At 32.3% G+C, this 12,610-nt stretch overlaps 2 protein-coding genes across 3 annotated transcripts in view; one reads left to right on the forward strand and one right to left on the reverse strand.

Moving 5' to 3' along the window:
* Positions 1-4,749: 4,749 nt before the first annotated feature.
* Positions 4,750-8,738, forward strand: LOC120089688 (UNC93-like protein 3). 2 transcript variants are annotated; one of them, XM_039047053.1, is made up of 11 exons: positions 4,750-4,883; positions 5,007-5,260; positions 5,441-5,604; positions 6,166-6,229; positions 6,328-6,441; positions 6,583-6,627; positions 6,865-7,112; positions 7,205-7,295; positions 7,843-7,955; positions 8,061-8,175; positions 8,391-8,738. In XM_039047053.1, exons 2-11 carry the CDS (start codon positions 5,102-5,104, stop codon positions 8,571-8,573), a joined length of 1,296 nt encoding a protein of 431 aa, XP_038902981.1. In that variant the 5' UTR covers positions 4,750-4,883; positions 5,007-5,101; the 3' UTR covers positions 8,574-8,738. The 2 variants fall into 2 exon arrangements, with proteins under 2 accessions (XP_038902981.1, XP_038902980.1); XM_039047052.1 differs by having other exon boundaries at positions 4,755-5,260.
* Positions 8,739-10,592: 1,854 nt separating this feature from the next.
* LOC120089798 (short-chain dehydrogenase TIC 32 B, chloroplastic-like) overlaps positions 10,593-12,610 on the reverse strand; it is a 5,650-nt gene continuing 3,632 nt past the window's right edge. Inside the window, exons 4-8 of the mRNA XM_039047196.1 lie at positions 12,419-12,572; positions 12,233-12,311; positions 11,664-11,748; positions 11,523-11,569; positions 10,593-11,015 (exon numbers count right to left, since the gene is read on the reverse strand). Of these exons, the coding sequence (XP_038903124.1) occupies positions 10,842-11,015; positions 11,523-11,569; positions 11,664-11,748; positions 12,233-12,311; positions 12,419-12,572 (539 nt within the window). The 3' untranslated portion in view covers positions 10,593-10,841. The remainder of the gene's footprint in view (positions 11,016-11,522; positions 11,570-11,663; positions 11,749-12,232; positions 12,312-12,418; positions 12,573-12,610) is intronic.

Consider the following 12,610-nt stretch of genomic DNA (forward strand, 5'->3'; position numbering starts at 1 on the left):
TGATGTTGAGGTTGGTTTGATGCGATGTGGTTCGTTCTCTAGTACTTGATCCTCTGATTCACTCTCGGTTGGGTGAACGTACTTGACTTGAAGAAGAAAAATACCGAACGTTCTTGAAGTAGAAGTCTTGGAAGAGTGTTTGTGTCTTCAAGGGTCTTCTGTCTTCTAGGAGTGCAGCTTCAAGAGTTTTGGGAGTCTTCTGCTTGTGGATGAATTCTCTCTAGGCTTTCTGAATGTAGAATTGCTTGTATCTTCAAAAGACTTTAGTCTTTAGAAGGCTTGTATCTTCTAAGGACTTCAGTCTTCAGAATACTTGCATCTTCAAAGGACTTCAGTCTTCAGAATGCTTGTATCTTCAAAGGACTTCAGTCTTCAGATGTGGTCAGCTTCAGGAGTTAAGGAGTCTTTTGATTGTAGAGGATTCCCTATAAGCTCTATGGAGTATAGAATTGCCGACCTCTCCAAATGAAGAGAGCTTATCTATTTATAGAGTGCACGGGTGGGCTTGGGCTTGGTTGATCCATATACTGGCCTTTGGGCTCAATTAGTTGGACTTGGGTTTGGTTGGTCTATGGGTCTAACCTTTTGGCCCAATTAATCGGTTTTAGGCTTGATTTGACATTTGAGTCAAATTCAACCTATTTTTGGGCTTAGTTGGACTTAACCCAAATAATAATATCAAATTAGGCCAAATTAATCTTATTTAATTCAATGGTCATGATAAAACCATGTGTCGTCATCAAAATTTGTCTTCAACTTCAATTTGGGACATATGTCAACTTCTAATTGAGCCCAAATTTAATGATTTGGAATTTCGTCATTAATTTAGTAAATGATGTGACAACTTGTGATTGGTCCAAAATTTCTCATCTTTATATTTAAATTTTGATTTATGGTTATCCATGAACCCTTATATTTAAGGAAAAATCATATATATAGTATCTCGAAGTTTAAATTTTGATACAATATTGATTATTAGATTTATTTCCAACTGTTCTAACAAATATTTAGGTTATTCTCAAATTTCAATTCTGATTATGTAGGAAATCTAGTTCCATTTTCTTTATTTTTAAAAAATTTCTTTTTTAAGGAGACAAGTGAGATAAATTACAATAAACAAAAATAAAACAAGAATTGGATTGGTAGATAAGAAATGAAATGGGTTTGAATGAGGAAAATGGAAGAAGAACGGATGTGAAAGTAAAGGATAAGGTTTCGGAGGGAGTGTTATTAACAATGACGATTATTTTAGATTAAAAAAATGTAGTAATTGAATTCAATCAAAGAGCAACAATACTTTTTAATTTTCAATTTGTAGGAAATTATATAAAGTTTATTCCTTTTCAACCATAACAAAGATTTACATATTTTTGTTATTTTAAAATTTAAATGTTGAGCATGTAGTCTTTGTTAGTACTTGAAATTTTATATTATTATTATTATTATTTTGTTAGTTTCAATTAAATCTTTGATTAGATTTTGAGTTATTTTTAAGAAATATTTTTTTAACAAATAATGACAAAAATAGGATTGAAGGAAAAATAATAACAAAAACAGGGTTGAAGGAAAAATATAACAAAAATAGGATAAAGGATTTGTGGACCCGGTACACAACTACGAAAAAAACGTGTACTGAGTCCACGAGTGTTTAAATGGATCGTGGACCCGATATAATGTTTAGACAAAATCGTGTATCATGTCCACAATTTTAAACTCCACATGACAGTCACATGCAAGACTTTACCACGTCGAAAATCGTGCATGGAGTCCACGAGTTTCAAGAGAATTGATACAATTAGTACCATTATTAAACAAATATATTATATTATATATGCCCATTCATTTTAAAAAATGGAAGGAGTGATGGAAATTAGTCTTGTATGTGTCATTACATCTCATTAATGCACAAAACCACTTCAAATTTCTAAAAGAACTATAACTAATTACATTCTCTCTCTTCTTCCTCTTCCAACACCCAAGAAACCCACTTAACTTTTCCATTCTCCCTCTCTTTCTCTCATTTCTTAGTAACAAACTAGATTCTTTTCTCTTTTTTGTTTTTTTTTTTCATTACACCATTTATCTTCCTCTTCATTTTTTCTTCATCTTTTCTTCTCAATCTCCATTGTTTTGTTTTCTTCTTTTTTATTTTATTTTTATGTTTTTTCTTTCTTAGTTTGTCAATTTTTTTTTTATAGTTTCATTATCTGTCGTTTTCTTCTCTATTTTCCTCTCGTTACTTTTTTTTCTTATTTTGTCGAAAATATAGAACCAATTTTTTGTCCAAAACTAACGTTGCCAGATTGATGATCACCTCTAGAAGCAATGATGAAACAAAGAATTTTATTTTATTTTATTATGGAACTCGTGGACAAGATCCATGGTTTCTGACGTGGCATATTACATGGCAAAGTCTTGAATGTGACAGCCATGTAAAGCTTAAAATCATGGATCGAGTACATAATTTTGTCTAAACCGTGTACCAGGTCCACGATTCATTTAAATACTCATGGATCAAGTACACTTTTTTCCTTCATCGTGTACCGGGTCCATGATTTTATAACCCTATTTTTATCATTATTTTTCCTTCAACCCTATTTTTGTCATTATTTATCAAAATATCATTATTTTTTTTTTAATAAAAAATCTTAGATTTCTATACTTTCAACTTTATCATAATCTTAGATATCTTATTTATCTGTTTGAACAAAAAATTTACTTGTTTTTCATGTATTTGAATTTAACATGTTTATTTCTTATATTAGGAGAACTACCCATGAAAACTATAACAATGAGCAACAAAATCAAATTTGATAGATTCAAAATATCTAAAATAAAGGTATTAGTATGATATATATCTCAAATTATGAATTACATAAACATGCCAACAAAACCAATATTCATTAAAGATATTATTCTTGAGATAGTTGATGGTTTATATTGTTATTCTATCACCTTTTAATTTCATGTAAATAAAATTATCGTTTATACTACTCCCATCAAAAGTATATTGGCTGAAGATTTATGTCACCATCAAAATTTATGTTCCATCACTTTTTAATTTCATGTAAAAATAATTTGCTTAGACACGTGCAACTCATTTTTATATTTGTTGCGAATTAACATAAAATACAATATGCACAAATATGCACACACACGCACGTGCACGCGCACACACACGGTTATTAGTTATTTTATTATTTTTAATTTTTATGTAAGATATTTATAATTTAAACTTAAGAGAATTTATATTATTGTGTTATCGAAATTTCACCAAAAATTCACGTTCTAAAAACCTTTAGCCACGTACATTGCACGTGTTTTATAACTAGTATACTTAAGTTCCGAGATTTTATATGAAGTTGAAAGTTTCACATTCCTTAAACGAAAGAAAGTTCATAAACTTATGAGACTTTTGAAACCAAATAGCTAAAAACTTGGGTCGTCTTTGTAGGAATTTAAAGTTTACATAAGATGAACGTCATGGATACTCTATTGGTTTTGTAGGAATATAAAATATCCAAACAATTATCAAATGTCTGGACATCTTAAAATGTTCAGCAAAATGCAGCTCAATAATTTTGGTTGCACCCTTGAAACATGACAAAGTTTCCAAGATTCATATGTTAAGAGCGCAACATATGAATCTTGGAAACTATCCGTTTTTATTTTATAATTAATATAGATCAATATGTTCGTTTAGTAATAAACAACTCCATACAATTAACTATATTTATATTTTTCATTCACATAATAAGATAATTGCAATGGGTAGAACTTTTGGGGTTAATAATTAAGTGTATAACACCACCTTTAAATAATTGTAAATATAACAAAATCTACCAGCAATATAGTCTATTATTGATAGACTTCGAGATTTGAATTTAAATTTTGTTATATTTACAAATTCTTTTGTATTATATTATATTGCTAATACTGTGGACCTGATTGCTATAATTACAATGGTCCCTAAACTCTATTTATTTTCAATTGAAAATATAGAATGAAAATTTCAATTTATTTTACTTGGCCAACGGTGATCTTCCATTTTCTTTTTCTAACACACAAATTGGTTTCATTTCTCTTAATCTTTTCTCTCTATTTCGATAATATATTCACAATATTAATATATAAATTATCTAAAGATAGAAAAGTATTGTTGAAAAAAATATATTAATTGTTTTAAGATATTCCCATATGTTGAAGATGTATTTTTGAGCATCTACCCATAGAACTACAGTAGTTTGGATAATTTTTTTTACACTGCCTCAATTTAAACTTTCCATTTTTACAAAGTGTATTCATTTACACTCTTCTCCATATTTTGATCGACCAATATCATGTAAAACAAAAAAATTGAATTAATTAAACTTCTTAATTTTGATAAGCCAATCAATGTAAATCTTTAAAAATCATCAGTTGTAGGCTTGCTCAAATATTGGTTTAACAAAATAGATGATTAGTGTAAATACATGGATGATTTTCCAAGAAAATTCAGTCTAAAATCTAAATTGATTCATTTATGGAAGTTTATGGATTTAATTAATATAATTATTAGTTTTACTCGAAATTTTTTCAAATGAAATGTAATTGAATGAGTAAATTAACATATTTAAAAATTTTAGAATTTAAATCAATATAATTATTAAGGGGTCTTTTTAAATATAAAAAAATATTAAGAAAGATTAATAATTTAGAATTTAAATTCTAAATTCAAGACTACGATATAAATTTATATTTTCCTTGAGCTTTAGATATTTTCCTTGGCTAGATGCAGATGCCGTTAGTTAGCTTAGAACTTGAATAAGGACAGCAACGCTCCACCTTGGGGCGGCGAGCGATTGCGAAAACGGGGAAGATTTTCCCCAGATGAGCAAAAATTTGTAATCGGCCAGCTCTTCGCTCTTTTCACATTCGAATTTCGCATCAAACAAACACAACATTTCGAGCTCCATCGACCTTAATTTAATCGAAACACTAACCCTTTTGATTGTCTTCACTTTCAGCCGGCGATTCTCCTGCTTTGACTTCACTCCATTTGGGTTTTTTTCTTTCCCCTCTTTATAAGCGTTTCTACGCGTGAATCGAACGGCGAGACGCCATGGATCCTGTAGACGAAGAGGCGCGATTGCTAGTTAATAACGCGCCAATTCCAGCACCAGTGAATCATGCGAGAGATGTTCATGTTTTGAGCTTTGCTTTTCTGTTAATTTTTCTTGCTTATGGAGCTGCGCAGAATTTGGAGAGTACTGTTAATACTGTAAGTTTCTGGTTCTATTCACTATTTGTTGAAGAAATGGACGAGAAACCTTAATTGGTGCCTCTTATGGGAGAATTTGGATTCTGTGTTTGATGGGTTTTTTGGGGGTTAATTGATATTATCGTTTTTGGGTTTGATTTGGGCTGATTGGTTTTGTTTGGATGTGGAATTTCCATTCAGGAGGAGGATCTTGGGACTACCTCGCTTGGGATATTGTATTTATCTTTCACGTTTTTCTCTCTGGTGGCTTCTTTGGTGGTTCGAGCATTGGGGACTAAGAATGCTTTGATTCTTGGGACTACTGGTTATTGGTTGTTCATTGCTGCAAATTTGAAGCCAACTTGGTATGATTTCTTTTCTGATTTTAACGGTATGCTTTGACAATACAATTATCATCGATGAAAAGAGTTTAACATAATGAAGACAACATGTAATCGAGCTGATTCTGGCAATGTGAATTACTTAAAACATTTTGCAGACATGATTTAATGAAAAAATAGCCTGAATATCAATTATTCATCCATCACTGGGCACCACTGGCTGTGTTTGACTGTGTTTGATAGCGACTAAAGAGCATTCTTAAAAACTCTTCGGATTGAATGTTTATATCATTTTCAATAAGTCATCGGTGTCATATTGTCATGAACTTGCCTTGCTTTAAATTCTCCCATGGAAAAGAAAAATTAGTTTTGCCAAAGCAAGCATAGCTCAACTGGCATGTGATATATATTAGCAACCAAGAGGTCCGTAGTTCGAATCTATGCGCCCGTTATTGTTCTAAAAAAAAAGAAAAAGGCAGTTTTAAAGATGATGGTTTACTTGAACTTTACGTCTTTTCAATACACTGCAACTCAATGCTTAGGTGATTGCAAAGTTGAGATGATTTTCTGAACACTTCTTTTCAGGTTTACAATGGTTCCAGCTTCTATGTACCTTGGTTTTGCTGCTTCAATAATATGGGTTGGACAGGTGCATTGTAGTAAATATTTTTGGAATATATAGTAATGGATAAGCACAATAACTCTAGAGTGAACATCCTTGACGTTCGCTATATAATGCATTCTCAGGGTACATATCTCACTTCAATTGCACGTAATCATGCAAGAAAGAATGGCTTACATGAAGGAACTGTTATTGGCAATTTCAATGGAGAATTTTGGGGAGTATTTGCAAGTCACCAGGTGAATCCATGGATTTAAAGTTTATAACTTTTGTCCTTCAAGAAATGTTCTCCAGAAGATAAATACTTAAACTTAACAGTAAGGTTCTTACCTTTTTAAATTGGTAAATGTCTGATATCGTATGTGATTGTAATATTGCAGGTCATTGGAAATATTATCTCTCTCGTTGTGCTGAAGGACGAAACAGTATGTATTCTCCTTTTAATTACTCTCTGAAAGTGTTCCATTTTAGAGCTTCCACGTTCGACCGCATTGGAAACAACCATATGGATGTTGATGTTGAAGCAGGCAATTGCCTAGTCATGCAATGCTGTTTAATCTTTGACTGCATTTCATCTTTCAATAGTCCATGCTTGAATCTTTTTAGTACTTTATTAACATCTCTAGATTGAATCATGTTTCTTTGCCCCGTAACTGCTGCAGGGTGGAAGAACCAATGGCACAACTGTATTGTTCATTATCTTCCTTTGCATTGTTACGTTAGGTATTGCACTTATGTGGTTCTTAAGGAAGGAAGAAAGTAAAAAGGAAGAACCATCATTGTACTCGTCCAGCCTACGTGTTTCTATATTGTCTCTGTCAAAGTCGGTAGTTGCTCCATTGGCTGATGTAAGAATGATCTTGGCCATTCCTCTGATTGCATATTCAGGACTACAAGCGGCATTCGTATGGTAATTACTGGAATAAAGTAGAAGTATTGCATGCTCTTTGTTGCAATAGCCTGTGTTTTTCCCGACTAAGCATTGTAGAGTTCCAAACATAGGGCCAAGTTCACAAAACAAGTTGTCACACCGTCACTTGGTGTGTCAGGGGTTGGTGGTGCAATGGCAGTTTATGGGGCCTCTGATGCAATTGTAAGTATGCATGCTTCTGTTTTCTTTCTCTCATTTCCCTTGTTATTCCAACCGTAAATAAAATCAAACTATATTGAATTATAGGTGAACAACTATAGGAAAAATCAAGTGTTTCGAGGCACTTGGACCCTTCCTTCTTTAGATATCTTGAGAGTCCTAATTCACTAACTAAAAGAATGCTTAACTTCTCCTTTTCCCTCTCTCTATTTTTAACCAAATACCCTAATAACTTTCCTAGCTAATTACAAATATACCCTTAATACTAGTCCTACTCTTATTCTACATGCCTATCAGAAATATTAATTATGCTTGCAGAGGTAGATTTGAATGATATTTGTCTATCCGTAGAAAGTTCTTCACGACCATTCATCCAAGTTAGTAGAGGGGAATTACTTAAAACACTTTGACAATCTCTCTCTCGCGATTTTGGCTTGGCTCATGTCCTGCACATTCATACATTCACTTTCAACTATTTATCTTTCATCAAAGCTATTGCTAATAGAAAAGGAGAGATTTGAGTGTTAATTGTTTTTTGTTGTCTTTCTAGTGCTCATTGGTTGCTGGTCGTCTTACATCTGGTCTCCCATCAATCACTTTCTTAGTATCTGGTGGAGCTGTGAGTCAAGCTATTGTTTTTATTTGGCTTCTACTGGGACAGAGGTTGGCAACATTGGAAAACCTTTTACATTTAGAATTATTTCGTAATGAATACCGTGATCGTACTAATTAAACCTTGCAATGCCCTGTCGTGACTCTTCAAACCAGTGAAACACTTGGTGTTGTATATCTGCTTCTTATATCTGCCGTACTGGGAATTGGTGATGGAGTTTTTAACACACAATTGAATGCTCTGTTCGGAATACTTTTCAAACATGATACGGTACTCATTCGTCCTTCATTGCTTTCTCAAGATAGGAATTGGTGGATTGATAAGTGATCTTTCTATCCTCTAAACATGGCAACCTCATCATTAACAATTTCATATAATCTCATTACATCCATTGCCATTGTTTTTCTCATATTATAATCTCTGGTTCTGCAAAAAGGCCGTGAATAATGGGTTTCTTCAAATGGGTGCTATCTTTTGGTTCACAGGAAGGAGCGTTCGCCCAACTAAAGGTCTGGCAGAGCGCGACTATTTCGGTCGTCTTCTTTTTCAGTCCATACATTTCAATGCACACAATGCTGGTGATTATACTCTCTGTTCTCTGCCTCTCATATGTTGGTTTTCTGATTTTAACTGTTTGGGTAGAGAAATCATTCTCTTCAAGATTGTAATGTATAGACACAGATATATATGTGCCTATTGATTTCTGTCAAACTGTTCATTTCCTTTGCCAATCAATCTTGTGTAAAATGTATCTCTTCCATACAAATTGGAAGAGTGGATGTGCTTTTTAGCTTTTGTTCATCATGAGCCATATTTCAATCTTTAACTATTAACGACCAACATTCAAAAGAGTGAATATCTTCACATAATTATTAAAGAAATAATAAATATATATACACACAGAGATGGGCTCGAACAAACTGATTAGACCCATCGAGTATCATCTCATCGAGTGATCGAGTATTTTAAGAACTACTGATAATCTCCATCGAGCATCGAGTATTTTAAGAACTCCTGATAAGCACCATCGAGTATCATCTCATCGAGTCAACGAGTATTTTATCATCGTGTCATCGAGTATTTTAAGAGCATCTGATAATCACCATCGAGTATCATCTCATCGAGTCATCAAGTATTTTAAGAACTTACGATAATCACCATCGAGTATCATCTCATCCTCCATAGTGACACGTTTCAGTTGCAAGAAGGTCGATATGTATTAAGTTCATCAATGAGAGTTTTAAACTTGGTGAAATGCATACTCACTGAATCTTGATTCTGAGACAGAGTTGCAAGAGTTCTCTTGAGTTGAAAGATTCGTGGAGCATTTTTCTTCTGAAAACGTTCTTGCAGATCAAACCAGATAGTTTGTGCGGAATCAGGAAAAAGAATACTAGCAGATATAGGCTTCGAGACTGAGTTCAAGATCCACGAAATAACGATGTTCATTGGTTGGACAAGGAAGAGAACCGTCGATAAAACCAAGCTTATTTTTAACAGAAAGTCCAATCACCATGGCTCAACTCCAAGAAACGTAATTATCTTCAGTTCAAAGGTTCCGATACTAGAACAAGACTGGTATTGTCATTATGATGAAGATAATAAGGATTGAGGTAAGTTTCAGAATGATGTTGAGAAGTTGAAGATGTGAAGGAATTATTCAGAGGAGTAATTGCAGGGTCGGCTGGTTGTTCAGTGTTGAATGGAAGACTTTTGTTACTCATGGTGAGAAGTTGAAGACGAAGAAGAAAGCGGAAGAGTAAAAAAAAAGAAAAGAGGGAAAATTGCTATGATACCATATTAACAACCAACATTCAAAAGAGTGAATATCTTCACATACTTTATTGAAGGAATAATAAGTAATATATATATATATATAGAGAGAGAGAGAGAGATGGACTTTAACAAACTGATTAGACCCATCAAGTATCATCTCATCAAGTCATCGAGTATTGCATCGAGTATTTTAAGAACTACTGATAATCACCATCCAGTATGATCTTATGGAGCATCGAGTATTTTAAGAACTCCTGATAATCACCATCGAGTATCATCTCGTCAAATCATCGTGTCATCAAGTATTTTAAGAACTTATGATAATCACCATCGAGTATCATCTCATCGAGTCATCAAGTATTTTATCATGTCATCGAGTATTTTAAGAACTTCTGATAATCACCATCGAGTATCATCTTATCAAGCACTGAGTATTCTAAATAACTTCTAAAATTAATCATTGTCTTTTGTTCTCTTTTTATAATTGGGACTCAGGGCATAGAGAGCTCGACTTTTGAGTTGTTCGTTATCTTCTTTCAAAGTGTTGAATATATAGCTCCATTGTGCTTTATTGTACTTCTACTTAGCTTAGTTGTCAATTATTAATCTTCTCTAGAGTGTATAAATACTTAACAAGATTATTTAACCACCTGAGGAGTTTTTCTTTGTTCTATTAACGAGTAATTCCTTAGTGTCATTAAAGAATCCTATAAAATTCCTAACTTCCAATTCTTAACACATTTGAAAAGTCATTTCACAAGGGTTCTACTCTGGGCTTGTGGAAGGGTGTTAAGCCCAATTCTATGAACTAATTGGGCCCTACTAATTACCCCCAAAAAAATGTGCACTTTAATTCTAGAGAAATACCATTCACAAGTGACAAGAAAAAGAAGTTAGGAAAAAAAACCATATGAATGGAATAATCATAACTATCACTTTAATTTTAGGCAATTGATTGAATATCATAATTATCAAACAATATGAATGGAATAATCACACAAACCCTAGGGGTTATCTTTTTTAAAATTTAAGAAAACTATTTATAATATTTCCCCCCTTAAGAACCACATTATTGAATCTCTCTTAAATTCTTTATAAAGTTGAGCTAGCATATGATTTGAGGCTTTAGTAGTAGTGTAGATCTAAATGCCACTTCTCTTTCATACTTTAGACATTGAACTTATCAAGTCCTTGCTGAAGTCCCAAAGTTTCTTTGCAAGTTTTTTGTCTCTAGCATAGGAGCTCGGTTGCTTCTCGTTGTTGTCCAAAAAATATTTCCCGCTCACTCCCTTCAAATTCGGGTGGAGCGCCACGTAGCATGTCGTAGATGCCCCCTAAAACAAAAACAACATAATATATATGTTAAACTTTTATATCTAAAAAACTAAAATCGTTTATCTATGAAACAAATGGTCTTCTATTTACTACATTAGCTATTTCTAATATAAGTACATTGAAAAAATGGGTAATTGCAAGGGGTAGCACTTTTAAGGTTAATAATTATGTGTAGAACAACATTTTTAAAGAATTACAAATATAGCAAAACCTACTAGTGATAGACTCTAGTGTTGATAGATTTCTATTAGCGATATGATCTATCACCGATAGATACCTCTTAGCGATATGGTTTATCATTCATAGACTCTGAGAGTTGGATTTAAATTTTTCTATATTTACAAATTCCATTGCATTGTGCTATATTTGCCAATAATTTAGATTTGATTTCTGTACTTGCAATTACCCCTTTAAAAAAGTTTAAAAAGTTATTTAGAGAAATGTTCATTAGAAATTACGAAATAATAATAATAATAATAATAAAAGGGGTAATTGCTTTAGTTTACCTGAGGGACATTCTTCCAGATAAAGAAGGTGAAAGCCTGCAAAAGCCCTAGGAGAGAGAAAGAAATGAAGGTGGGTAAGTGACGACATGTCGTTTAAGCGAAACAAGTATAACAAAGTAAAAAAAGGTCGACATGTCGTACGCATTAGAAGCATAGAATGCCTCATAAGAGGCGTCATTATTAATCCTGGATGCACCGCGTTTGCCGTTATGTTCACACCCTCTTCCTACAAGCAACCAAAATAATAATAATAATAATAATTGCTTTATTAAATACCTATTTAATTTCTCAATAATGGATTATTTATAATAAACATTAATAAGTTTTATTATTTTGTTATTACAATACAATATGAATAACATTACTGAGCTAAGCTCACTTTGACAAAAATAAGTAAAATCGTGAACTTTCATATTTATATTTAATAGGAAAATTTTCAAATAAGTCCTTTATATATTTAACATTTATTAAATTAACGAATCTATTATAGATATAAAATGGAATTTTGTGTCTAAAGGAGTAAACTAAAATTATTATTTTGAGTTCACCAGACGTGGAGTTGATAGTCGAACTTTTGAGATAAAAAAACAATAATAATTAATTACTTTTTGTGATTTTCTTGAAATGAAACCATAAAAGATGATGTCACATTTTAGAATGAAATAAAGTAAAAGTACCCAAATTTAAAATCTAAAAGTTTAGAGAATTACTTGAAATTGACGAGTGAGCTCCTTGATATGTAAAATGTTGGCTAATTTTGATTGCCCATATGCTCTTTTATCAGAATACCTGCAAATTAATAACACGGCTTTTATAGTAACACTAAATAATAAATAATTAATTAAAATTCTAGCATTAATTTAAAATTTAAAAAAATAATAATAATAAAAAAATACCCATTCTTTTCATTGATTTTATTGAAGCGAATTCCACCTCCATAAGTATGGGCATGGGCTATAGATGACAAATTGACAATTCTACCCTCGATTCCTGTGCTTTTTGCAGTGTTCTTCATTTTCTCAAGAAGAAGATTTGTCAACAGAAAATGCCCTAAAAAATTAACAGAATAATTACAAAATATATATATA

This window comes from Benincasa hispida, chromosome 11, assembly GCF_009727055.1.
Source record: "Benincasa hispida cultivar B227 chromosome 11, ASM972705v1, whole genome shotgun sequence".
In the NCBI taxonomy this organism is placed as follows: Eukaryota; Viridiplantae; Streptophyta; class Magnoliopsida; order Cucurbitales; family Cucurbitaceae; genus Benincasa; species Benincasa hispida.